Consider the following 23,790-nt stretch of genomic DNA (forward strand, 5'->3'; position numbering starts at 1 on the left):
TCGGGTGTCGTTCCTGACGCGAAAAAAAAAGGAGGGGCACAAGAGTGGATTGTTCGAGGCGGACCTGGTTGGAAGCTTACCCTATCGCCTACATGTCAGATGCATACCGCAGGCGTCAAATCGAGGCTCGCTAACACGGAGATGCTCCCGCGATCCAACCTCCTAACGGATTATGTAACGGTGCGCGCGACGAGAGATAAGATAAGTGAAGAACGTAGGTGAGTGTGCATAGGTACCTACCTACTACAGGCAGACACATACCTCCAATCGTAGGTACCTAAAGTATTCGTAGGTACCGAGTAACGGAATCTAATTAAAGCTCCATTTGGCGCGCTAGGCCGCGCCAGGATTAGCGCCTTCTCGAACATGCAATTTTAGAGCTGCCCGTGCCGGGACCGGGAGAGTAGCAGCGAGGACGAAGAGGCAGGCAACGCCGCGTCCTGCGCTTCGCCTACCTAAATGTTGTCACCCCAAACCTCCTAACCCGACCAAGCCGGGACGTCATCCTAAGCTAGTATACCATCCAGGACGTCGAGTCCATACACGAATACCATTGCGCAACACGCTGAGCCTCTTCGCCCGCATCGCTACTCCTCCCGACACCTACCTATCGCCTCGAAGTTGCATGTGTGTGTACGTGTGTGCGTGTGCATATGTGCCTGTATGTTACCGACGACAACCAGTGGTGCAGATATCCATCCGTTTATCGAGTCCATTAGATATGATCACCCTATAGCGCGCGACGACGCCGGAAACTCGAACTCCGCCTCTCCCAAGCAATAGCCCTAAATCCGACCTCTCTCCCTCCCTTCCCATCCGCGCGCAGACCGCTGCCCTGACGACGTGACGACTACCGACGAATAATACCAGACGACGACCACGAGGACCGTGACGACAGCAGCAGCCGGTACCCGTTTCGCCACCGCCCTCCCCCTCGAGCCCCCCCCCCCGGCGGATCCGATGGCTAGGCGAAGAAGACCGCCGCGGGCAGGCGCCGTCAACGAGCTCCCCCCTCTGCGCATCCTCGGCCAGATCGCCGCGCTCCAAGGCATATACTACGCCGCTGCGTTGGTCCTCATGCTGTTCACGTCCCTAGTCGCCGGCGCGCGATTCAGCCTCGACCTCGTCTTCGGGTGGGGGGAGTTGCGCGGCGACACGACGCAGGGGTGGCTGCTGGGTTTTGTCTGGCTGTGTTGTGCCGGTGTCGCGTTCGTCTCCCCCTCCTCTCATCACTTCCTCCCCCTTCCCCCCCCCCCAACTCGTTTCCCCTTCCCTTCCGCCTCTTTTTTTTTCGATTTAATATTCGCACGTGACAAGCAAGGCGTGGACATACGGAGCGCTAACATCGTCACGCGTGTGCAGGGTCATAGGAATGGTAGTCCTGATCGGCCGGTCGAAGCTGGTCCTCGACTTCGCGCTCACGCTGCACTTCCTCCACCTCGTAGTCGTGTCCTTCTACACCGGCCTGCTGCCGCGAAACTTCGCCTGGTGGGTCACCATGGCCCTGTCGAGCGCCGGTACCGTCGTCGCCGGCACCTACGGCTGCCAGTGGCGCGAGCTGCGACCGATCAGCTTCGGCGGCCACGCGCCGGGCGCCGGCACCGCGGGAGGGAGCGGCGCCGAGGCCGCGGCGGGGAACGGAGGCGCCGGGGGAGGAGAGCAGGGCGATGAGGAGATGGGCTTCTCGCGCGGCCGTGGCCGCGGGCGAGGCCGGGACGGCGCAGGCGAGTACGAGATGGTCGGCATGAGGGGCGACGGGAACCGGTAAATCATGGTGTCCGTCTACAGTCTTCGTCATACCGCCGCAGGACCATACTGGCCGCGACTAGCGAGATCCCCCACGGTTGTTGCATATTACATGGCGTTCTTGTTTAAAAGACAGATATCCCACGTTGAACGCTGCTCGGTGCTTCTAGTGCTCGCCACCACTACTGCTATGCTTGGTCGGGTTTCCGACAGGCACGAAGGTATGGCATGCGATGTACTGGCAATTTGTATTGAGGGGCGCTTGGGCGTAGATGCCATTGATATAGGCCCTCCTGCCGGGCCTGCTCCGCTTGCGCGTGTAAGGATTCATGTCTGCGATTCTATCTCGAGGCGGCACTCGGGGTGTGCGTGACTACGAGTGGGAGGAATACCCACGGGGGTAGATGTGTCTCTATATACGGCTTGGGCGAAGTTGTACTCATGCCAGCGGGCCAGCAGCCATGCCGGCTTTACGACATTAATATCACAAGGTAGCCTGTACGTACCCGTCAACGTAGGTTCCATACCTTTAAGAGGTAGGTTAGGTAGGAGGTAGGTATATTAATATCTGTAATGTACAGTAAAGTATCCGACATCACCCAAGGTACTTAAGATATACACGTATACTCAAGGCTTTTTGCCAGCGCCCTAAGACATCGGGTGATTATACATCAAACGAGAATATCCCCATAGCCGAGGGTATGTTGGACGTGAGGGACCGAGTGCCGGACCCGTCGCATTTTTACCTGGGTACCTACTTGTACCTGCTAGTGAGGCGGACGTGGGTATATACAGCCCCTCCATGTAGGTACCTGGGCAAAACCTGCAAACTGTTAGTAATACTGTGTCCCTCTCCGAAACCTCCCATCTCGCGCAAATACCGCGCGTGGCAGCTTGTACCTGTACCGAAAATACCCTAAATTACCGCCAAAACCCGGTCGAACGCGCCGTCGCATGGATCAACCCCACCACCCCGCTATCGCAATACGTCCACCCCATTTCGATTTTACTCATCTCTTAAATACCCTCCCAACCGCGACCTCCTGCTTCCTCCTCCGTTTGTCCTTCTCTCGGTTTTTCCCTCGTTTTGTTGCCCATCTTCTCGCAAAAGATTCCTGCTGATAGGTACCATTGCCCATCATGGCGACAATCGTGCTGGGCGTCCAATGGGGAGAGTAAGAAATCCCATATCATGCTCTTCTCCTTGATCGCCTTTCTCTCTCTTCTACGTCCCTGCTAATCAGCCTTGTGTATGTGTGTGTCCGTCTAGCGAGGGGAAAGGTGAGTGAGCAAGGGCCGACTTGGATGGCGTCACCCAAGAGAGAAAGAGAAAAAGTTCTTGGTTCTAACATACAAATCCCTCCAGGCAAGCTTTGCGATATCCTCAGCTCCGAAGTCCAGATTTGCGCCAGGGCTACCGGTGGTAGGAACTGCGGTCACAGTAAGATGCGATCCCAACTTAAGATGATATATATATGTATATGTATATATATTCTAACCCCTTCTCCTCTCCTTTCCAGCCGTCGTCACCAATGGTGTGTCCTACGATTTGTATGTATCCCAACCCCTTCACCCGAATATCTCCTTGCAGTTGTCTAAATGGTCAAGTCATATGTTACCCTCCGGGCTACTCCATCCGGAGACCACCAACCTGATCGGTCCCGGTGTCGTGCTACACGTGCCCACCTTCTTCTCGGAGCTTGCCGACGTCGAGGCGAAGGGTGTTGTCAACCCTCAGCCACGACTGAAAGTATCTACGCGCTGCGCGTTGAACCTCGACCTTCACACGGCTGCCGACCGCCTCCGGGAAGGACAGCTCGGCAGCAAGAACATTGGCACGACCGGCCGAGGCATCGGACCGTCTTACAGCTCCAAGGCCGAGAGGAGCAATGTGCTGTTGGGCGACCTCCTCGACGACGAGGAATTCGGAGACCGCATCAGGGCGATGGAGCGCGATTACAAGTTGAGATTCGGCGGCGATCTAGGCGGTTATGACGTCGAGAAGGAGATCAAAGAGCTCGAGGTAACCCGTTTCGTCCTTCCCTCGCTTCCCCCTTCTGACCTATTAGGCCTACCGCGAGAGGATCCGGCCCTTCAGCGTGGACGACATCGAATTCCTTGAAGAGGCCCAGAACGAGGGGAAAAAGATCATGATCGAAGGCGCCCAGTCGGCACTCCTCGACAACACGTACGGCACCTGGCCATATGTTACGTCGACCTCGACAACCTTCGGCGGCGTGATGGCCGGACTGAACCTGAACCGCCGCAAAGTAGACACCGTCATCGGCGTTCTCAAGGCCTACTGCACACGTGTCGGGTCCGGGCCGTTCCCCACCGAGGATTTCGGCGAGATCGGAAACAAGCTCCAGGAGATAGGACACGAGTTCGGCGTCAGCACGGGACGGCGACGACGCTGCGGCTGGCTGGATCTGGTCTCGGCGCAGTACTCGCACAAGGTCAACCACTACGACGCGCTGAACCTGACGAAGCTCGACGTCCTCGACACCTTCGAGGAGATCCGGGTGGCCGTTGCCTACGAGCACCCCGACACCGGAGAGACCATCAAGGGCTTCCCCGCGAGCGCGAAGCTCCTGTCGCGGGTCCAGGTCGTCTACAAGACCTTCAAGGGCTGGAACACGAAGACGACATCGACGGCCAAGTACGAAGACCTCCCCGTCGAGGCGCGCGAATACATCGAGTTCATCGAGGACTTCTTGGGCGTCAAGATCGTATGGGTCGGCTGCGGACCTAAGCGGGACGACATCCTAGTTCGCTAACCACCTAACCTAACCTAACCTACCTCACACGTGCTTGCTTTCTGTTTACCTGCTTGCCTGTTTCTGCACCGTCTCGAGTGCGTGCGAGTGGCTAGAGACGGGTTATGATGCTTATCCATTAATACCAAATTTTGACTTCAGAAGGGGGTTGATTCCTGACTGAGAGAGAGAGAGAGAGAGAGTTCTACTTTGCAATGGATCAGATTCTGGTAGCAAGGCCTTAGATCTAGATCTGGCGACGGGTTTTTAGATGGATGAGAAAGGGGATGGGGGTCATGGCCGCTGGTGGCGGGTAGACAAAAAAGAGGGAAGAAAAAAAATAACGCTATTACGAGCTCGCTCAGTAGGTAGGTTACGTGACGCGGCCACGATTACGACGGCCCCGCGCCGTTTGTTGTTTATCGCGCTAAGGTAGAGGTAGCCACGGCGAAACCGAGAAGAGACAGACTATTAACCCAACCCGCTTATCTGTATAGAGAAGAGACTCTGCTGCTCTTGGTGACACGCATCGAGAGGGTTGGACGGAGGGCGGCGCGGAATGTAGACACCGCCGGACCCAAACTACGTCGTGTCCTCCTCCTCCTCCTCCTCCTCCGCCTTTCGCTCCGATGCCGTCCTTCGTAACCGGGCTAGACGGCGGGGATACGGGCCCGAAGCCGGCTGTCCGGTTTTAACTACCTACCTACTCCAGGCATATCTAGACCTCCTCCCTATACGAGCAGCGTATGAGTAAGACCCGAGCGGCCCAGCCGACCGACCGACTACGCACACCCCTCGCACCTCTACACGTAAGTACGTAGGGTAAGCGCATACCTACCTACGCATCCCTCGCCCCTCTCTACCCGCGCGCATGCCCAACCGCGCCGACACCCGCGAACCCGCCGCGCCCTCGCCCTGATCGTCAACACGAGCCCGCTCGCCTCGTCTCGCCCCGCCTACCTGAGGGAGCCGCTTACGTAGTCGCGGCCTGCCTACCCTCCCCTGGGCCAGTCTCAGGCACTCACTTACCTACCTACCTACCTACCTACCTAACCAGCCGCGCCGTACATATCTGACCAGGGGGGGGGGGGACTTCGCCGAGGAAAAAAACCAAAAAAAAACCAAAAAAACAGGGGTGGCGGGAGAAGGTGGTGGGGGAAGACGGAAAGAAGGTCAAGGAGAGGGAGAGGAAGAGGGAGGGGGGAGGAAGGGGAAAAGGCAGACAGGCAGGCAGGCAGGCAGGCAGGCAATGCGCACGCGCAGACGCACGAAACCGCGTCCCAGACCAGGCACGTTTCACAAGGGGCGGGTTGGGGCGCGGCACGGCGCGGCGCGGCGCGCGCGTATATGACTGACCGAACGACCCGACCGACCGACTGCGAGCGCTAGCTAGCTAGCTAGCTCTCTGTCTCTCTGTCTCTCTCTCGCAGGACGTAGAGGGGGGTGGGTGGGTGGGTGGGTGAGGATGGGATAGGGGGGAAGGTAGAGAAGGGGAGGAGGGGAGGAAGAAAAGGCCAGGGACGGCGGGTGCGCGGCGGCTGATATGAGGGTCTCCGCCGGGGGGAGGCGATCGGCGTGTGGGAGTGTGGGATGGGCAGGCATATAGTTATACGGAATATAGGAGAGAGGGTGGGTATGTGTCAATTACCCTCCCGCATACGCGTATGCTTGTATGCGTGTCTCATCCGAGGCTACCCATGCCCGACTTTGCCCATAATCTCTCATGCATACCTCCCCATCTGCTATGAGCATACCACCATGTGCTACGACTCTACATCCCCAGCTCCCGGGAACACGCAACGGGGGACACCTCGACCATCTCCTCGACCCGGTCAGTCCGCTCGCCTAATGTTTGTGTATATACACCGGTCGACGTCGCCCTTTCTTAGAGGAAGCGGCCAGAGCATGCAGCACAGCGCAGAGAAGAGCGAGAGAATAACTTTTTTTTCATTTCTTCTCTCCTGGACCTTAGTTGGGAGGGAACCATGTAGAGGACTGAGCAAATGAAGGGAAACCGAAAAAAGAAAACGAACCCAAAAAAAGGAACTTGGTCTAACTCTGCAAATGATCGAAATATGCGCTTCGGGGTAGTAGCAGCAAGAAAAGCACAGAAAGGAAGAAAAGGAGGAAGGGAAGGGAGGGAGGCATTGGTGAAGTAGATACAGAGGCTTATATATATAAATACATATATATATATATATATATAGATGGGATATATGGCAAGGTAGATAATGAACACAAGACACGTCCGCCCTCGCAAACCAACATCTACTACCACAACAAGTAGCGTATCCCGCCGCTCCGGCTCCGGGCTACAAAGCGTCGCCCGTCTCCGGGAGCGGTCCTGTTGCTACTATTCTCGCCGGTCCGTGGCCGGCCGCCGAGGCCGACGAGGAAGCTCCGAGGAACGGTCCCGTCTCTTCTTCTCCGTAGCACGCTCTTTTCTCTCCCCGCCGTCCAAACTCTGGTGGTATATATTGTATGCATCTCTCTCTCTTATTAAATCATCTCGTGACGGCGTTCCCGCGTCGCTATATCGGCCGGGCTGGGGTTTGCCGTTGATATATTTTGCTCCGCTAGTGGAAATAATAATAAAATATATAAAAAATGAATTAACAGCTTTCCCCGGGGCCGGAATTCGTCTAGTAGTTCTCAAGTGAATTGAATCTAGCACAGCGAACGCCTCCCAAAAGTACCCCCACTGTGGTCGCTACAATATCAGAGCTGATTGCTCTCTCGAACGCGGCCATTAAAATGCACAAATTACAGTGGTCATCTGCGTCCGGCGCCAGTAATTTTGGGGGGGGATGCTCTATTAGGGTTCGCTGCCATGATTTTGACCGTGTTCTGAACGTGGTATATGGGGGCTTAGAAGTTTTCTTTGCCCCAGACGAAAGAGAAGCTAATTTCCCGTTAGTTAGCCCCATGTCGCAAAGCCTCTCCCATCTTGTAAGGGAGCGAAAGTCTAGACTTACCCAGGTTCGCTGTACTTGTTGCAGAAGATATGCAGTTGGCTGCCCAGACCCTTTGGTCCGCAGAAAAACACACCAGCCTCGGCAGGCGAGTGCAGTTTCCTGATACCTCGGAAAATCATGTCCCAGTTCGGTCGTCCGAAATTTGTCGGGCTCCGCAAGCCGGTGATCGTGTCCTTGTCGGCGTTGGCGTCGTTGATCATGATGTTAGTCGCGTCGTCCGCCTTGATCTTAGCCGTGAGGTACGTGTGGATCTCGATTCGGTTGTCCACATCTTGGGCCTCGATAGCCATCAGTAGCGATCGGAACCACTCGAAGGAGCCGAAATCTCTGCAGATCCAGAAGAAGTACACCTTCGCAAGTCGAGTCTTCTTCTGCGGGTAGTTCATCCGATACCAGATCGACTTCAGAATGGACGCGAAAGGAGTGACACCGATACCGGCGCCGCAGAGAACCGAGATTTCGTACTTGAACACGTCTTCGGATGCCGACCCGAAAGGACCGTCGATATAGACGCGGGGTAGGACTCGCTTTAGGGCAGGGTCTACTTCGTTGCTCTGGTCGTCGACACCCACCACCTTCGAGGAGTCCTTGCTTTCCTTGCCGAATTCGCACCCTAGAGTCTGAGCCAGGGCCTTCGTGAAGTCACCGACGATACGGACGTGGATCGAGATGTAGTCCTCTTCGGGCGCGCTGGTGAGGGTGAACGGGTGGTATTGCCAGAGAGAAACTTCAGGGCAGCAGAAGAAGATGTACTGCCCGGCCTTAGTCTTCGTGTTCTCCTTCTTGATCTGGATCTCGCAGACGTTGCTGGGGTGCTGGATGACCTTGGAGATGTAGGTCTTGTGCCGCCCACGTAGTTCGCGAGCAACCCGCTCCGCCAGGTAGATGAAGCCACCCACCATCCAGTACTGCCAGAAGACACCGACGGCAGAGCTACCGACCGACACGCAGAAGGGCGCGAAATCGGGCTGGATCATGCAGAAGGCGCCGTGGAAAGACCAGAAGAGGAAGAAGACGATGAACATGTGGTGCGTGTACCAGAATCGCTCGTAGTTAGCACGTCTCGGTTTCTCATACGACGTGACTACCATTCCCGTGAGCGCGACCAGCATAATATAACCTGTCCAACCCGGACCGGACACCAGGTTGGCGACCAGGAAGCCGTAGATGCCTAGATTATTCTTAGCAGCGACTTGAGCCAAGTTGTTCCAGTGGGCAATCGTGTGAACCCAGGAGAAGAAGAAGATGGACCAGGCAGTCGTGATGTGGAACGTGATGTTCTTGTCGAACTGGATAATGCCATTGAGAGGCGTCTGCCTCGCCATAGAGATGAAGGTCCTGCAGACCGGTAGCAGGATCAAGGCGACGTCTAAGTGGAGCACCAACGCGGAGGATCGCGCAATCATGAAAGTCGGCCCGAAGGTATCTCGCGCCACTTGCAGGTTGTCCTTGACGGCGTAGTTGACGAAACCGAACGCGAAGACCAGCGCGTGAAGCGCCATGAAAACGAAGACGAAACTACGATTCACCATTAGCATGCCCGTCTACCAAAGGGAACTCACGGGTTTAGGGCACCAACAATCTCCGGTAACCTTCGTTGATCATCCACTTGTCGAACCTCTCTCGCATCGTCAAGTCCTTTTGCCGTTCCTGCGTCATCTCTCCCGACAGCAACATTCTCGTCAGTGGCGTCCACCTCGACCGCTCCGACGGCTTCTCCCCCCCATACTGACTACCGCCGTAGTACGACATCTCGATCGAAAAGCGCTTCTCTCTCGCGGGCACGGCGTAAGGTCGTCACCGAGGCTCGTTTTTCGAATAGGCTTCCCAATGTCGCCCACGGACCTTCGAACGGGCACGAATTGCCGACCCGACAACGATACCTCCTCTTTATTATGGACGCTGGGTTAGAATGCTTCGAGGATGGCGTCCCTTGGTCCGGACGAAAATATACACAACCAAAAATGCTGCTGATTCAGAGCCTGCTGAACGGGCAAAGAGCCATCAAACGAATTAAAGACAAAAGGTAGTAGTGAGGTGTAACTGAGCGGCCGTCAAAAGAATGGAAAGTCGGCGTGGAAGCCTGCCGTTGCAGCCGCTTGTTAGCCAACGCAAGAATCGCACAGCGCACCTACGAGAAGGAGGGAAGGAGGGGAAAAGCGTTTGTGAGGAGGAAACGAGGAAAAATGAGAGAGGGTTTCGAAGATCCCATGCAAGAGGCGGGAAGTTAGTGGATATTATGGAAGACCGCCAAGAGTAGGAAACATCAGGTCATTTCCTGCAGATCATACCTGGGTACAGCGCCGCAACTTGGGCTACCTAACGTCAACGCAGCCGTGACAGAATGAGTACGTATGGGGAATTTTTTTTTTCTTTCAGGGACGACCTGGTTGAGTTGTTACGCAGCACAGCGAGAGTGTAGAGAAGGGAGGCTTCACAAGGGGGTGGAAATGGTTAAGAGTGATGCGTCTCTAGGGGGGGCCGGGGGGGACTCCTATACGTAGATAGTAGGATATACAGGGGTAAATCGACATGGTGCCATGTACCCGTTACCCCCATCCTGGACGGATGGAGCTGAGGATTCGTGCGTTTGAGCCACATCCCACCGTACTGGTGACAAGCATGCCAGACTTGTCAGGCTTGTCAGGGGCTCGGTTTGACAAATGGGTCGCGATCTGACCAAGGCGCTCTTACAGCCTTACTCGCAATGTTAGTTCCATGACAGTTTCGTGGCCTCGAGCACATGTACACGCCGGCTCGACGACAACGTTTGAATGGGGCGAAGGATTCCGCGGGTCGTCGCAACAGGTGCCATCGGCATCTCACGAGGGCGAAGAAGCGTCATTCCCACGTCGCGATGCCGGTAGCTAGATAGCACGACAGACTAGCAGATGGCAGCTTGCTCGCCATCATCGTCGACTTCTTTCACGGTAACAACGGTATACCGCAGTTAGTCGAAGCAGCGCACGCATGCCTGTACAGATTCTGTATTCCGCAGGTGGTGCCGCCTCTAGCTCGCGGGCTTGTCCTGTCCTTGTCTGATATTCTGATCCGAGCAAGGATGGAGAAGTGGGTTATGGCACCACCGCCGGCTTCGTGACGGCAACGGTCTCGATATAGGTAGTACATACGCACATACGCATGCTACTGATCGTGGGAATGGGCCACGGCCTGCGCGATCCTGAAGCCAACGTGCCCTAAGCAGCAGAGAGCTTAATGTAGCGTAGACGGCCCTCGTACACGGTACGTAGCATCGTGGAGCTGGGCGGTGCGCGTGAGCCGTACAGAGTACCGCTGCTAGGCGGTGGTGTACGTGTAGATTCTCGGTGCGCTACGTCGTAGTGTACAGAGGAAGATGAGGAAGGGCTCCAAGGGGGGCTTGGGTGCGGGTTTGATTATGGAGACGTGGTGGTCGAGGCGAGGATGGTGATTGGCGAATCTGCAGCTGATCCACGCCGCCTGTGCTTCAGCGTGTTTCGTCAGGGGTCCCTAACGCCGTTGACTCGAGACTGCGGCAAAAGGGGACAAAGTGCTGGGCGAGCCCGGGACAGCTGCTATCGCAATGCCATGTCGATTCGGGACGGAAGTGTATACTGGCTTGCCTGATTGACAATTTCTGTGGGCGAGCGAGTGGGGAGAAGCAGTGAAGCTTGCGTCTTTCTTGCTTTCTCGCGCACAGATATTAGGATCCGAAGGCGCACCTATATCCACTGAGATTCGTAAAAGGCATAACTGCCCGTACACGAATATCGAATATGTTAGTGCCTCCCCCTACTGCATGACTGATCTGATACCTACCTATTCTTATGTACCTATATGCATACCCCTATATAGGTAGGTAGGTCAGGTTCGGTTCCTCCCAAGGTACACTCCGTAGGTACCTGTAATGCTTATTTTGTGCAGTATTTTTGGGAAAGGGAATGCGCTAACCGCGTAATCCCACTCCCACGGAGAGCCTTTCAGGTCGCAGCAGGCGCCTCGGCCTCGGCCCTTCGGCACACACACGGAGGTACACACCTACTATACCCCGTCAAGTATCTACCTACATCCTCCGTACCTCGCAACCCAACCCAACATCATACATAGGCTGGCAGATTTCGCGTGACAGGGTAGCGCTGCCACATACCACGTCCTCGACCCATTCCCTCTTCATCGCCCTTGTCCCGTACACACGAATCAAGGGCATTCGAGAAGGCGGCAGGGCGGCTCGCGATGCAAGTTGGCCTACCCATCTGTCTCCACTCTCTCGTGTCTTGGGAGCGCGAACGGGAAATGGGACACGCTCGGTTCGAGATGCATGCGCTGCAACGCTCCCTCCCCCCGCCGTCCGCTCCCTCCCCTATTCTCTTCTTTACTCACAATTGTATCGACAGCCTCTCCTCCCGACCATCGATTTGGAGACAGATTACGTAGAGCGTAGAGCGAGGTGAGGTGAGGATGGGCCGACCAACGCCTGACGGCAGAGCAGGATAGGTCTGCGTTGCTGGCTAGAAAGGACCCGTTTCAAAAATTCGCATCGCCGACTACTTACGGCTGGCAGCAATGACGAATCCATTTCAGACGGCCGCAGACCCATCGAGCAAATAATACATGACATGCCGTCGTCCGTATGCATGTACATACGTACATGCTCCCACATCCCGGGGCCGATCTCACGGTCCTGGCTATTATTTATAGGGGGTAACGTGGGATTGCTGCGCATTACTGTATTGCTCTATGTAGCTATGCATGTGTGTGTGTGTGTCACGCACCGAGACCAAGGCTCGAGGGATTTCATCGCCAGGTGGCTACATAGTGCCATGCACGCTTTCCTGATTCCCGTGGGAGACGAGAGATCTCTCGCTAAGTGCAGGCTTAAGAATAGGACCAAGAAATCCTGGGTGGAAGCTAGAGGAATTACCTGACTGGTTCCGATCCCTCCAGATCCCACCGAATAGGGCAGGCAACCCATCTGACTGACTATGCTATCCGCGGGGGGTTGATAGCTGCACGATGACTAGGAGGTTTTCTAATTTCATACACCTTCAGAATCTGAAATTCCTATATTTACTCGCAGGATTCCGGACTTAGGTACTATCCCTCTTCTGTGTAGATTCCTCTCTATCCCTCTCTCCCTACCACCATCCGTCTATCCAACCCAGCCTTATTACCTGCCCTACCTAGGTAGGTAGCCAAAGGGGGCCTTCTATATCCTATACATACACACGTGGTACCAGTGGAAATAAAAGTCATGGTAGCTGTAGCAGCGAGCACAATGACGAACGCGCCACTAACATACGACGGGAGGCAAGGGCAGGAAACGAACGCCGCCGCCTCCTCGTCGCCGTCTTCCTCTCCGGGACTCCAGAGGGGCTTCTTCTCTCCCCAATTTAGACGCCACTTTCCGTATGTAAACATACCGAAAAAGAAAAATACAAAGGGAGTGACGGTAGGGGGCCGGGATTGAAGGGAATGATGGGGGGGATCAGCAACGAATCGCAGTCCAACCACATAACTACTACGTAGTAGGTAGCAAAGGGCTCGGCGCTTAACCAGGCTCGTCCTATTTCATTCCCTCCTCCCTGTCCCGTGGCCGCGTCCATACATACACGCACGTATTCCCCTAAAAGCGAATGCCGTTATGTTCTCATCTCAGAATATGCCTGTTCCGGCCCCCAACCTGACCCAACCCGAGTCAAGTCAACTCCACCACAGAGGTGGCGGCTGCATCAAGGGACGTCGGCGGCGGTTAGACGATGCTTCCTCGGTAGAGAGGCGGGAGGGGGAGAGGGGCAGAGACGCCACCATCCTGCGTTATGGATGCATGCTCCAAGAGAGTTATGAGTGGAAGGCCACCATGACGCTGGTAGGGAGATATGTAGGTCGCTTGAAGGTTTTACCTGATTACCGCCCGTCCTCTAGCCTCGTTGAATAGCCACGGTTGGATAGGGTCGGATAGGGCTGGAGCTTGTCTTACCGTAACACTCTACGGGCCTGCCAGTTTATGCCAGGCTTGTCTGCCTGCCAGTAGGTGCCTCCCCTTATCCCCTGCATGCAAGTCACAAACACGCCAAAATACCACAGTATAGAAGGGAACGTGCATTATAACAGATCTGAGGCGAACGTCATGTGGAAGACTACAATGCAAAGCCGGAAGCCCTTCCTCGATCAAGCCAGTAAGACTCGTGCCTTTCTTTTCGTAAAAACTTCGTTCTGCCCGAGAAACCATTCTTGACCCATCCCCGAAGAAGTCGCGTGCGTGTTAGGTGTCTCAAATCCGCCATGTAGCACAGCTAGGCCGTGACGACCGATGGACAAGGGGACACTGGGCAAGGTCGGATGAAGGTGCCCAGACTTGAAAGGAAAGTCCACGTCTCTACCGATGGTCCCGGCCAACAGATGTCCTGTCTAGTGCCTCGTATGCGTCAACCATGCCGATCAAGACTCAACCGGCAGCCGCCCTTGTCGTCTCACTTTAAATGGCATACTTGCGGGTCCACTCGCGAGCCGTGGCCTCGTATCTGGCGCGGTCTGTCTTGTACACGTGGGCAATCTCGGGGACGAGAGGGTCGTCAGGGTTGGGGTCGGTCAGCATGGAGCAGATGGAGAGCAAAACTACACGCGATTAGTCTTAGGGACGAGACTTCGAGGACGGTAGATAGTCTGGTTGACATACCCTTAGAAATGGTCAGTGCTGGACTCCACTGGTCCCTCAATATGTCCAGACAGATGCTGCCGTTAGAGTTGATATTGGGGTGGTAGATGCGAGTCGTGAAGTTGACCTTTGGAGGCTTGAAAGGATAGTCTGTCGGGAAGTGGATGGCCAAGAAGAAAACACCTCCCGAGTATGGCGAGTCACCCTATCCGACATGATTAGCACTAGTCCGAGGGGAAACGTATCGCGATGTTCCGGTGACCCCGAACAACGCTGTTTCCGATACAGCCGGTTGCTGGCAGCACGCGCGGCACAGAAACAGAGGTGTCCGAGATAGACGGATGTCGTAGATGAGTTGGAGCAATAGGGATGAGACTTACAGGTCCCATAATAGTCGCTTGCCAGTGGAACTATACGGAGCAACCAGAAGTTAGCGATAGTCCAAAGACGTGTGGTGCGTACTCGCGAGCATGTTCGAGCGATGACTGCCGTCAATGCCCGACCAAGTCATGTGAACATAGCAGCCGGATAGTCCGACGCTCTTTGTCCGCATACTGGAGATTGGGGGGGGGTGGATGCCTACCAGATCTTCACCAACTGGACCGGCGGAGCAGGACGAGGGAGGGTCACTGCGAAGTAAAAAATTAGCAACACCATTGCGAACAGGCGATTTCGGACCTCCTTCTTCTTTTTTTCATTCCTTTTCAATCGCAAACGCATAAGCGGTAGCCGCTTGGGTGGACGAGAGTGATCTCGGAGATTCTGCCGGGTGAGGCTGTCACATAAGATCCCCGCTCCGCCTTCCACAGGGCGGCCACCGGCCCCACCTTAGGCTCACTGGAGATAGGGGACAAGGTCGGATGGCCAAAACAAACAGCCGTAACAATAGGAGAAAAGGGGAATCCAACGACGTACCGGCCGAGATCTGTGAGTTCCTTGTTAATGCGCTTCAACGCCATTGCGTAGGAGTGTGTAGTGATGCTATGTGCGAGCGCTGTTCCAAAATGGCGGTGTCTCTGGCGACGAGAGGGCGGCTGTTCGTCTTGCGGTCAGTACGGAATGCGGAAGAAATGGATGGGGGTGAAAGTTGAAAGTCTGCAGACAGACAAAGAGGAGAGAGACCGAGGGAGGACAGGGTCGGACATACCAAAGAGGGGAGGCCGGTGGATTATTAGAGGTCGGGTATCAGGTGGTGGGATGGATGGTTGAGATGAAGGGTGGTGATGCTGGATCTCCAAGGGCGGGTTTGTGAGAAGTTGAGGATGGATCGTGACGGCAGAGAGCAAGTGGTTAGGCAGGTTAGGTTAGGTCAGGTAGGTAGCAGGGAAGTGGGAAAGAAGAGGCAGGGCTATGTGGGATGTATGCAATAATAGCGGGGGATCGAAGGGGAGAAGGAGAAGGGAAGGGAAGGGAAAGCCAGGCCGGGAAGATTCTTTCAGGTAACAGAATCCAGCGCAGGTGGCTATTTCGCATTCTATATATACGGACGGGCCTAACAGGAGATACCTCTCGGTCCCTACGGAGAATGCCTCCTCTGGCATGTATATTTCGCTACCCGGTCCGTACCCTCTCGTATTAGTCAGGTCCCTTTCCCGCCTACCCCCCAAAGCACGGACGGGGCAGGGACGGCGGCGTGACTCAGCGTTTGCCTCGCCCAATCAGAACGCCCCTCCAAGCCAATGGCAGACCCGCGATCTGAACAAAGTGGCTGGATATGACTCTGGGCCATGTGCTACGGATGCGCCGACGTGAGGCCCCGAAGCACAGCCCTCCGCGGGTGCCGCCGCCCGCTTACTTGCATACCTACATTAGAGGGAAGAAGAGTGTATTCGACCTATGTAGGTATCGTGCACATTCACCTATCAGGCTCCTCTCCCTGCTCGCCACCACGTTAGTCGGGTCGACACGGCGGCGGCACGACAACCATCTAATCCGATATTTGCCTGCCTGATTTTAAAGCCTGCCTCAACGTTGCCCAACATACGAATCAAGCCCGTCGTTTTGATAGGCAGGCATATGTCCACCGCGGTTCCGTAACATCCGGCTCGTGTCGGTTTCTAGCACCTGGATGGCTGACGATGTCATACTAGAACATGCTCAAAGGATCTCGGTGGACGAAGGTATACACACACCCCCTTCCCCTCCCTAAAAAATCACGGGCGCTATATGAGGACGAATCAGAAGCCTCATTGTTTCACTTTTTTATTTCACGCAGGAGGCATACCTATCTAGGGTTACTATCGATTGTAGCCTTGACATAGAAAGGGGGATGTTCTGGGCTTTCGGGGCGGATGATTTCTACTAGTTGGCTGTGGTTCGATATCGATTAGGCCAGCACGTATGTAGACTGTATTGTAATTACGAAAGGGCCTGCGACCGGGTTCAACCCCTATTCTTCCCTTTCCCCGTAATGGCGGCCGTAACAAATCTCTTGACACAACAAACTCGGCAGATATGCCAGCCCACTTGGGGTCTATATAGGTCCGTCAATTCGCCCATGCCGTCATGCAAAGGCCTGCACATTGGTGATGGCCCGTCCGAGGATGAGGCCTAAAAGGCCGTTAGTGAACGGAGACGGGCAATAGGAAGAAATGGTCTCGCTCACTGTGTATGTCGCTCTGCCCTTCGTAGGTCTGGGTCACAAACAAGTTGGCGACGTGTCTCCCGATGCCGTACTCGTCGCTGACGGCGTTGCCCCCGAAAACCTCCTGCAACGTCCTCGCATTTACCAGCGCCCGATCGCAGTTTTGCCTCTTCACCATGCTGATCATATCCGGATTGACTTTCCCTTCGTCCTTGAGCCTTCCGACCTGGATCGCCGCGAGCACGCCGTAGGCGCAATCCGTCGCCGCGTCTGCGAACTTCTTCTGTACGAGCTGATACTTGGCCAGGGGGTTGCCCTTAAACTGTTTGCGGTCTAGGGCATACGTCCGCGCGCGGGCGATGCAGTCCTCTAAAGCCCCCATAGTGCCGAAGGCGATACCGTACCGGGCGCTATTTAGGCACGCAAACGGGCCGGACAAGCCCTCGATGGCGGGGAACATGTTGGCTTCTGGTATGGGACAGTCTTCCATCAGGATCATGCCCGTGATGCTGGCTCGGAGCCCGGTCTTGTTCTTGATGGCTGGGGTCTCCAGCGTGCCTGGTGGACAATCTTTTCTATCTATCAGAAACCCTCTGATCTTGCCCGACTCCTGCAGCTTCGCCCACACGAGAAACACGTCGGCGATAGGCGAGTTGGTGATCCAAGTCTTGGAGCCGCGCAAGAGCAAATACCCCTTTTTGGTCGGGTGCGGTCGGGCCGTCGCCTCCATCGATCCAGGGTCGCTGCCGTGATTGGGTTCGGTGAGACCAAAGGCGCCGATGAGCGTGCCCTTGGCCATGGCAGGCAGGTATTTCTCCTTCTGCTCGGCGGTCCCAAATTCGTGGATGCCGCCCATGACCAAGGAGGACTGCACCGACATCCCCGACCGGTAGCCGCTATCGACTCGTTCGACGGCCCGGGTTATCAGGCCGGACGCCACGGTCGATACGCCTGCGCAACCGTAGCCGTGGAGGGTGGCGCCGAGGAGGCCCAGCTCGCCCATCTCGCGCAGGATTGTAGGGTCGTAGTGCTCGTCACGGTAGGCCTCTACGCGTAGGCGGCGGTTGGTGAGCTGGCTCAGGAAAACCAAGGGGCGGCGCGAACCACTGGTTGCGAAACACACTCACGCAGAACACGCGGTAATAGCCGCTCCTGACAGTACCGCTCAGCGGTTTCCGAGATGGCCAGCTCATCCTCGGTGAGCAGGCTATTGGATGCCAACGGGTCTTCCCAATTAAAGACGGACGAAGCATAGCCCCGAGAGGCGTGCCATCGCCTCACAGAGGCGGCCAATGGCCTCGTAGCCCGCGATAGTGCTGAACGCGACATTGCTGCATTCTCAATCGGGGGCAGGTCGAGGCGAGAGCGAGGAGATTCGGTATGGGCGAGGTTGCGCAGGCAATTTATCAGAGACGACCTCCATGGTGGGTGATGTCGGTGGCGGTGGGGCCGAGACTCGAGCAGAGGAGCCGAGGAGGAGAGGAGGAGAGGAGTACTTACGTGAGGTGGATCGAATAACCTAGGTTAAGAGAGACGATGGCTACAGCTACATTAGGAGGTATGTAGCCATGCCCTCCGCTCCCCCTCCATCTACCTCCTATCTCTCCCGCTTTGTCACCGGTCTCGGCGAGTGGGTGTTGCAGGCAGGAGGTCACGTCGTGTTATTACACGACCTCACCAGGAGGTACGTACCTGAGGATGTAGAGAATCGGCTAGTGTCGGGCACTCTTCTTCACGTTACTAGCATGTGTGGCTTACCCGCCTAACGTTGGCACGCCTAGATATGCATCTATGCCTAAGTACCTACAGATAGGAATGTCTCCAGTGTATAACAAAGCATTTGAGACTACCTACCTACTACCTCCTACCTCATCTCCTAGAGCATCACGAGCTTGAGATATCCCCATGCCCTAAGCGCCTAGGCTCATCTAGCACTTAGGGATACGAGTCGCTTCGAGAGCTGATGAACCTGCATACCTGCATACCTGCATTGCGATGCTCTTCATCCATCCCACTAAGGAGGGAGGTACGGGGAAGATCCTCACCTCGTATTCTTTTAGCCCTTCGATCCACCCCCTAAAGCCATCAAGATATTTAGCTATACTTCCCACGCGGCGGCCCACTTTCATACCCTCTTGTTCCTAGCGGATCTTGCTTGAGAACGAGAGCCTACCAAATCTGGCGAGGCCTTCACTATGCCACAGGTAGATCGTAGACATTTGCCATCCCCTCCGAAACAGCACCGGCCATGGCCCGATTCGAACTACTCCGGAGGCCACGATTCCTCTTGCTCCCGCCGCTGCAAATCAGACCCGGGGAACAAGCCCCCGGAGGTGAACGGCCGAGGGTTTGAAGACGGAAAATGGCGCCTTGCGTCCGAATCAACTCGTCCTTCGTTACAGTTAGCTACTACTGGCACTTTTCTACCTCGCCGAACGCATATTTCTACCAAAATTTGGAGGGATCCGCCCTTTATTCCTATTAGTCCGAATATCACCGCACTCCAGGGTCCCAGATCTTGTCTACAACACGAATCTGATGTTTCCTTGTTAAAAATGTCGCATGGAAAGACCGAGTCTTTAGGGAAAGATGCGAACGATGTTCCCTGCCTTCACGGAATTGCGAGCGGAGATGGGTATCGGACATATTCGCACGTCGTTGGCCTATAGCTTGCGCGGCAGCTCATCAAAAGGAGCCAGCCGAGCGCACAATCTAGGGCTGGTCATGATGAACCACTGGGCTCTGAAGGCGACGATGCCGTGAAACTGTCACCGAGAGGCGATGTTTCTACCAACTCCCCGGGCCCTGGCCCTATGTCTGCCGTTCCCGGATTCGTCGACCTAGGGGGACGTTGGCTGGGGAGAAAGCCTCATAGACAACACCGTACATCTACAGCTTCGAATGCGGGTTCAATCATTGGTTGTGGCTCCTCGACTGACGATAATAGCAACAATGTTTGTGAGAGCGAAAACGAGGATGCGGGCGCCTGCGGAACAGCATCGTTTTTGTACACCCTGGACGGCGTTCAACATCGCCCCCTTGATAAATATTCTCTAAACTCTTGTCCAGACTTTCACCAACAACCCTACTATCTAGAGAGCCCACCATCAAAGGCCAAGGTGTGCCCTCTATCTGGCAGTCTGTTATACTTTCTAATGCCCTCTAGAGCCGGGAGGACCAACGCTTAGGTCTCCGAGCGAGATCTAAATTAAGCCCGGACCCGAACCCGCATCGCTTCCCTGTTCGTAGTGTGGTGACGAGACGAGTTCGATTGCTCGGAAAGAGGCTTCAACAATCGGAATCCTCTGACTATTCGATCCGGTCTGGTTTCCCGGTATCACCGCAGGGCAAGGAACGTCGTCGCCTCGCGCGGGATCTAACAGGCATCTGGCCGTCACATGAAGAGACCCCGCTGATCGATACCCCGGGGTCCGATGCCGCCATTTGTAGCCCTGCTGATGCTCATGGGCGCCGCACTGACCTTCTAGCGATGGCAGGAGCAATTATAGCAACGGTAGAACTTGATCGACTGTCAAGGGCGAACTATAGGGGGGCTCTCAACACGCTTAGGTCTCCCAGTGATTTTCGGGGCGCTCCCCCCACCCCTCAAGTACCGCTCCATAGTAGTGGTGCAAGTCTAGATACCGACACGGCCATAACTGGTGATAACGCCCCAGGAACGCTCCCGCCGGTACCTTTCAACTTGGCTGCGTCGGAACCGGTGAGCCTAGCTCCTAGGCAGCCACGGCATGCAGAAGGACAAAGACGAAGGGCGAGATGGAGCTACTTGTCAGAAGTTGCGACACTAGAAGAGGCTGCCTCAACAGCAGAAGCCGCCAACGGATATGAAGGAACCCCTCCGACTGAGAGTCTAGAAACGCTTGCTAGGGACGGCGACGGAAATCTCAACCATAAGCTGTCGGGAGTAAATCGGAGTGTTCAGAGAAAGATCGTACCGCCGAATACTGACCCCGCTAGACATGCACGAGAGAACCCCTTGACATCCACGTCTATGGTCTCAAGCCACCCCAGTGTTCCCTCGGGGCCGCCCCAAAGTCCACCACGGCTCCCAGACGACTCGAGCACGGATACACGGCAAGGTTCCCCAACTCCAAACCGGGTCTCCTCGATTGGAGGGCCGCGCACATGGGCCGGTGATCCGGGAGGGATACCTGGAGGTGACGACGGGACTTCGTGTATAGACGCCCGAGGTACACGCATTGAAGTAAAGTGTAACATCCAGAGCAGCCATGCTAAACACCATGGCTAGGTATATGAAGATGGGGAGAGAGGGTCCACTCCTCTCGAATGGGATCCGCATGTTAGCCAGACGGCGGCAGAAGAAGACGTACGATGGGAGAGAAGGCAGCTCGACCCAGGCGCTACTGCGGACGCTTATGAAGATGCCCTTGTTCTGATGTATGCAACTAAGTGCATGTACGCGGTCTCTCGGATAACCAGGACAGTCGTGCGAGGAGCAGGGAGTCTCAGGCCGAGGAATAGATCCGGGCGTTGCGTAGCTGGCTTCGTTTGTATATGTATACATACGCCTTACCCTAAGAGCCCATGAGCTAAACAGACGACTTGGGGCATGTTGCGCTCGGCGTGTGCCAACTCCCCTTCTCTCTTTAACAAACTCGGACCTCGTTCTAGACATTGGCGAATCCGGAAGAGCCGCCGACGTGAGGCGTGAGACATCTGTCTATGCGTGCCTTCCTGTCTAAGCTAGTCGCCCGTCTTCCCGAGCCGCTTGCCTGCTCCGCTCCCGCACTAGTCTCACCTACCCCTATTTCCTCCCTTAGCGCGGAACAGCGCTCGCGCCGCACCGTCGACAGGCATTGGCAACTACACACAGCTCGGTCTCCTTATCTCGGTCCCGATCACGTCCCCCACTCGAGCATCGTCGTCGTCTTGTAGGTAAAGGTTTTTTTCTTCTTCTCTTCGCGTGTAGACTACGACTACTACTACTACTAGCTATTATTCCCCGAGGGTGTTTGTTCTGTAGACATATACATGGTCTGATGTGGCAGCGACAGACAGAGAGAGAGAGTGTGTGGTAACCCCCCCCTGTAACTCCGGCCCGTGCCCGTACCGTTTCCCTTCGTAATCCCCGTCCTGTGTCTCTGCGCGGAACGGACGGCCGCCCGCCATTAAGAATAAAAAGTCGTATTAAGCGGGGGAGCGGCAGCGTAGATCGCTGCTAGCCCCCCCCGATATGCGTATGTATTCCGTGTCCCGTCGCGCGTCGTCCGAGCCTGTTGGCGCCCGCGTATCTATTAACAATCCCCCGGTTTCCCCGCCCCGCGTCGTCCGGACGTCCCCTACGCCTCGGGCTCGCAGTTGTATTCGACGAATATCCCCGCCTCGCCGCTGCGCTCGAGGTACACGTTGCCGGTCGTCGGCGGCTCCAGCTGGATGAGGACGTAGACGTGCTCGCCGGCCGCCCCGCTGCACTCGATCGACCCGGGTCCCGAGGTGTGCGTCGTCCCGTTCGCTTCGCGGTCCCAGGACGTGAAGTCGGGGTGTGTCGCGAGCCGCGCGTTCTCGACGAACGGCTGCACCGCCGCGTACGACACGCCGCTGGCCGCGGCCGCGGCTTGCGCCTCCTCCTCCTCCCCCCCCGCTTCGGCCTCTGCGACAGACAGCGGCGCCCCAATCGGGAAACCGCTAAGTTGGTGCACCGTGAGCAGACCACTTCCGGCGGCGACAAAGACGGCGCCGCGATCGACGTCCTCCTGGGCCCAGCCGAAGGCGCAGTTCCGGGCGCCGGCGGGGAACGGCCCGAAGACGACCGCCTGCTGGATCGTGAGCCCCGTGTAGTTGTGGTACTGTACGTGCAGGTCCAGCGTCGGTGGCAGCGCGACGTCCGGCGACCCCGGCAGCAGCCTATATAGCGCGCGCGCGTACTCCTTGCCGCGCCCTGACGCTGGGCAGGTTACGCTGGCGGGGGTGGAGTCTCGTGGGGCGACAGCTGCAGATGAGGAGGATGTGGTGGTGGTGGGGAGGCCGAGCGCGAGGCCACCGAAGAGGAAGGGCGTCGAGATGCTGGCGACGAGGAGCTGGCTGAAGGACGGCATGATGGGCGGTGGTGGTCGGTCGGCCGTGATTAAGTTAAAGATGTCACGAAAATAATTAGAGAGGCGCCTGGGTTAGAAGCAGTCGAAACTATCCGGCGACCCTCTTAGCAAAAGATGGACAGTATCTAGGTATATAGCACCCGAGCGCACAGATGAGGGGTCGGTTCGAAACAGGCAAGTAATTAATATTGACTTGTTTTATGCCGTTGCTGCTGCTCCGGTAACAGGGGAAGAACAAGGGGAGGGGGGGGCGGCAGGGGCCGGTTTGGGTTGTTATACGGAGCGGAAAGTCGCGGTGTGCTGGTTAAATGAGGATCCGCAGTCGTATGCTGGTGATGATGCTGGTGATGAGTGACCCAGGTCGTGGGCACACGTCGCATTTTATATACAGAGACATCCCGCGACGTCTGCTCGAGGCTCGTCAACATCCCGGACGTACCCATACACACATAGGTAACACCCATGTGCAGATTGTGTGGATGCGTCGCTAACACGTGTGTTGCGTGTGTGTGTAAAGTAAGACAGGTATCCTGGATGGTCAGGTGTGCAGGCCTGTCGTATGCATCTCTCTCCTCTTCCCCTCTCCTCTATAGACTCTCTCTCCAACCAACAGCTAGAGAACCTCGCTGAACGGGTACTGAGCGGCACGGAAGCTCTGGGGCGGAGTATGCAAGCAGGCAGGCTCGGCAGCCAGCAAATAACATAATAAGCCTGCCTGGTGGATGACCGGGTGCATGTAAGTGAGTGTGTCGGGCCGCCACAGCGGGCGGGTATACGGTACGTAAGTATGTGTGTAAATATCGCCGAGATACTATCGCGGAGGTAATAACAGTAATACTAGCACGGACTACCCAGTCCCAGTTTCAGCACCGGCCCCCTCGAATATCAGACGAATCATGTCTGCTGTTTCCTTTTTTTTTTCCTCACGAGTGCCTACAGAGGTAGGCAACGACTCTCAACGACGATCAGTAAGGCGCCGAGAACTCGTCTGCTGCTGAGGTGGTACCTACATAGAACG

General features: G+C 56.0%; 6 protein-coding genes across 6 annotated transcripts; 3 read left to right on the forward strand and 3 right to left on the reverse strand.

The window, feature by feature from the left end:
* The first annotated feature begins 417 nt into the window (after nucleotides 1–417).
* GGS23DRAFT_565934 (integral membrane protein S linking to the trans Golgi network-domain-containing protein) lies at nucleotides 418–2,316 on the forward strand. Its single transcript, XM_051516245.1, has 3 exons — nucleotides 418–661; nucleotides 720–1,208; nucleotides 1,363–2,316. The coding sequence occupies exons 2-3, from the start codon at nucleotides 961–963 to the stop codon at nucleotides 1,766–1,768; spliced, it is 654 nt and encodes a 217-aa protein (XP_051372619.1). The 5' UTR covers nucleotides 418–661; nucleotides 720–960; the 3' UTR covers nucleotides 1,769–2,316.
* A 303-nt stretch (nucleotides 2,317–2,619) lies between these two features.
* On the forward strand, nucleotides 2,620–4,987 carry GGS23DRAFT_565939 (Adenylosuccinate synthetase). The gene is made up of 6 exons (XM_051516246.1): nucleotides 2,620–2,921; nucleotides 3,017–3,027; nucleotides 3,113–3,187; nucleotides 3,267–3,297; nucleotides 3,355–3,769; nucleotides 3,816–4,987. The coding sequence occupies exons 1-6, from the start codon at nucleotides 2,887–2,889 to the stop codon at nucleotides 4,521–4,523; spliced, it is 1,275 nt and encodes a 424-aa protein (XP_051372620.1). The 5' UTR covers nucleotides 2,620–2,886; the 3' UTR covers nucleotides 4,524–4,987.
* Nucleotides 4,988–7,266: 2,279 nt separating this feature from the next.
* Nucleotides 7,267–9,384, reverse strand: GGS23DRAFT_519886 (ferric reductase NAD binding domain-containing protein). Its single transcript, XM_051514639.1, has 3 exons — nucleotides 9,057–9,384; nucleotides 7,478–8,995; nucleotides 7,267–7,404 (listed from the first exon to the last, which is right to left on the reverse strand). Exons 1-3 carry the CDS (start codon nucleotides 9,227–9,229, stop codon nucleotides 7,371–7,373), a joined length of 1,725 nt encoding a protein of 574 aa, XP_051372621.1. The 5' UTR covers nucleotides 9,230–9,384; the 3' UTR covers nucleotides 7,267–7,370.
* A 4,547-nt stretch (nucleotides 9,385–13,931) lies between these two features.
* On the reverse strand, nucleotides 13,932–18,024 carry GGS23DRAFT_604858 (putative glutaryl-CoA dehydrogenase; the record flags this gene model as incomplete). The annotated part of the gene is made up of 8 exons (XM_051519666.1): nucleotides 13,932–14,071; nucleotides 14,133–14,316; nucleotides 14,492–14,521; nucleotides 14,695–14,740; nucleotides 16,269–16,273; nucleotides 16,633–16,661; nucleotides 16,717–17,742; nucleotides 17,823–18,024. The coding sequence occupies 8 exons, from the start codon at nucleotides 18,022–18,024 to the stop codon at nucleotides 13,932–13,934; spliced, it is 1,662 nt and encodes a 553-aa protein (XP_051372622.1).
* Nucleotides 18,025–19,082: 1,058 nt separating this feature from the next.
* Nucleotides 19,083–21,186, forward strand: GGS23DRAFT_520434 (uncharacterized protein). Its single transcript, XM_051514642.1, has 3 exons — nucleotides 19,083–19,814; nucleotides 19,862–20,906; nucleotides 20,966–21,186. The coding sequence occupies exons 1-3, from the start codon at nucleotides 19,509–19,511 to the stop codon at nucleotides 20,971–20,973; spliced, it is 1,359 nt and encodes a 452-aa protein (XP_051372623.1). The 5' UTR covers nucleotides 19,083–19,508; the 3' UTR covers nucleotides 20,974–21,186.
* A 628-nt stretch (nucleotides 21,187–21,814) lies between these two features.
* GGS23DRAFT_520155 (uncharacterized protein) lies at nucleotides 21,815–22,863 on the reverse strand. Its single transcript, XM_051514640.1, has one exon. It carries the CDS (start codon nucleotides 22,770–22,772, stop codon nucleotides 22,017–22,019), a length of 756 nt encoding a protein of 251 aa, XP_051372624.1. The 5' UTR covers nucleotides 22,773–22,863; the 3' UTR covers nucleotides 21,815–22,016.
* Between the last annotated feature and the right edge of the window lie 927 nt (nucleotides 22,864–23,790).

The sequence above is a fragment of the Durotheca rogersii genome (genome assembly GCF_024521655.1).
Source record: "Durotheca rogersii strain YMJ 92031201 chromosome Unknown GGS23scaffold_8, whole genome shotgun sequence".
NCBI lineage: Eukaryota > Fungi > Ascomycota > Sordariomycetes > Xylariales > Xylariaceae > Durotheca > Durotheca rogersii.

Excerpts from the sequence above, each read along its gene's own strand:
- GGS23DRAFT_565934 (XM_051516245.1), top strand. The coding sequence starts at position 961 with ATGGCTAGGCGAAGAAGACCGCCGCGGGCAGGCGCCGTCAACGAGCTC. Across the intron at positions 1,209-1,362 it reads CTGTGTTGTGCCGGTGTCGC|GGTCATAGGAATGGTAGTCC; the intron begins GTTCGTCTCCCC and ends ACGCGTGTGCAG.
- GGS23DRAFT_565939 (XM_051516246.1), top strand. The coding sequence starts at position 2,887 with ATGGCGACAATCGTGCTGGGCGTCCAATGGGGAGA. Across the intron at positions 3,188-3,266 it reads TGGTAGGAACTGCGGTCACA|CCGTCGTCACCAATGGTGTG; the intron begins GTAAGATGCGAT and ends TCTCCTTTCCAG. Across the intron at positions 3,770-3,815 it reads AGGAGATCAAAGAGCTCGAG|GCCTACCGCGAGAGGATCCG; the intron begins GTAACCCGTTTC and ends CTGACCTATTAG.
- GGS23DRAFT_519886 (XM_051514639.1), bottom strand. The coding sequence starts at position 9,229 with ATGTCGTACTACGGCGGTAGTCAGTATGGGGGGGAGAAGCCGTCGGAG. Across the intron at positions 8,996-9,056 it reads AACGAAGGTTACCGGAGATT|TTTCGTCTTCGTTTTCATGG; the intron begins GTTGGTGCCCTA and ends GGTGAATCGTAG. Across the intron at positions 7,405-7,477 it reads AACAAGTACAGCGAACCTGG|CTTCTCTTTCGTCTGGGGCA; the intron begins GTAAGTCTAGAC and ends ACGGGAAATTAG.
- GGS23DRAFT_520434 (XM_051514642.1), top strand. The coding sequence starts at position 19,509 with ATGTCTGCCGTTCCCGGATTCGTCGACCTAGGGGGACGTTGGCTGGGG. Across the intron at positions 19,815-19,861 it reads GCCCACCATCAAAGGCCAAG|AGCCGGGAGGACCAACGCTT; the intron begins GTGTGCCCTCTA and ends AATGCCCTCTAG.
- GGS23DRAFT_520155 (XM_051514640.1), bottom strand. The coding sequence starts at position 22,772 with ATGCCGTCCTTCAGCCAGCTCCTCGTCGCCAGCATCTCGACGCCCTTC.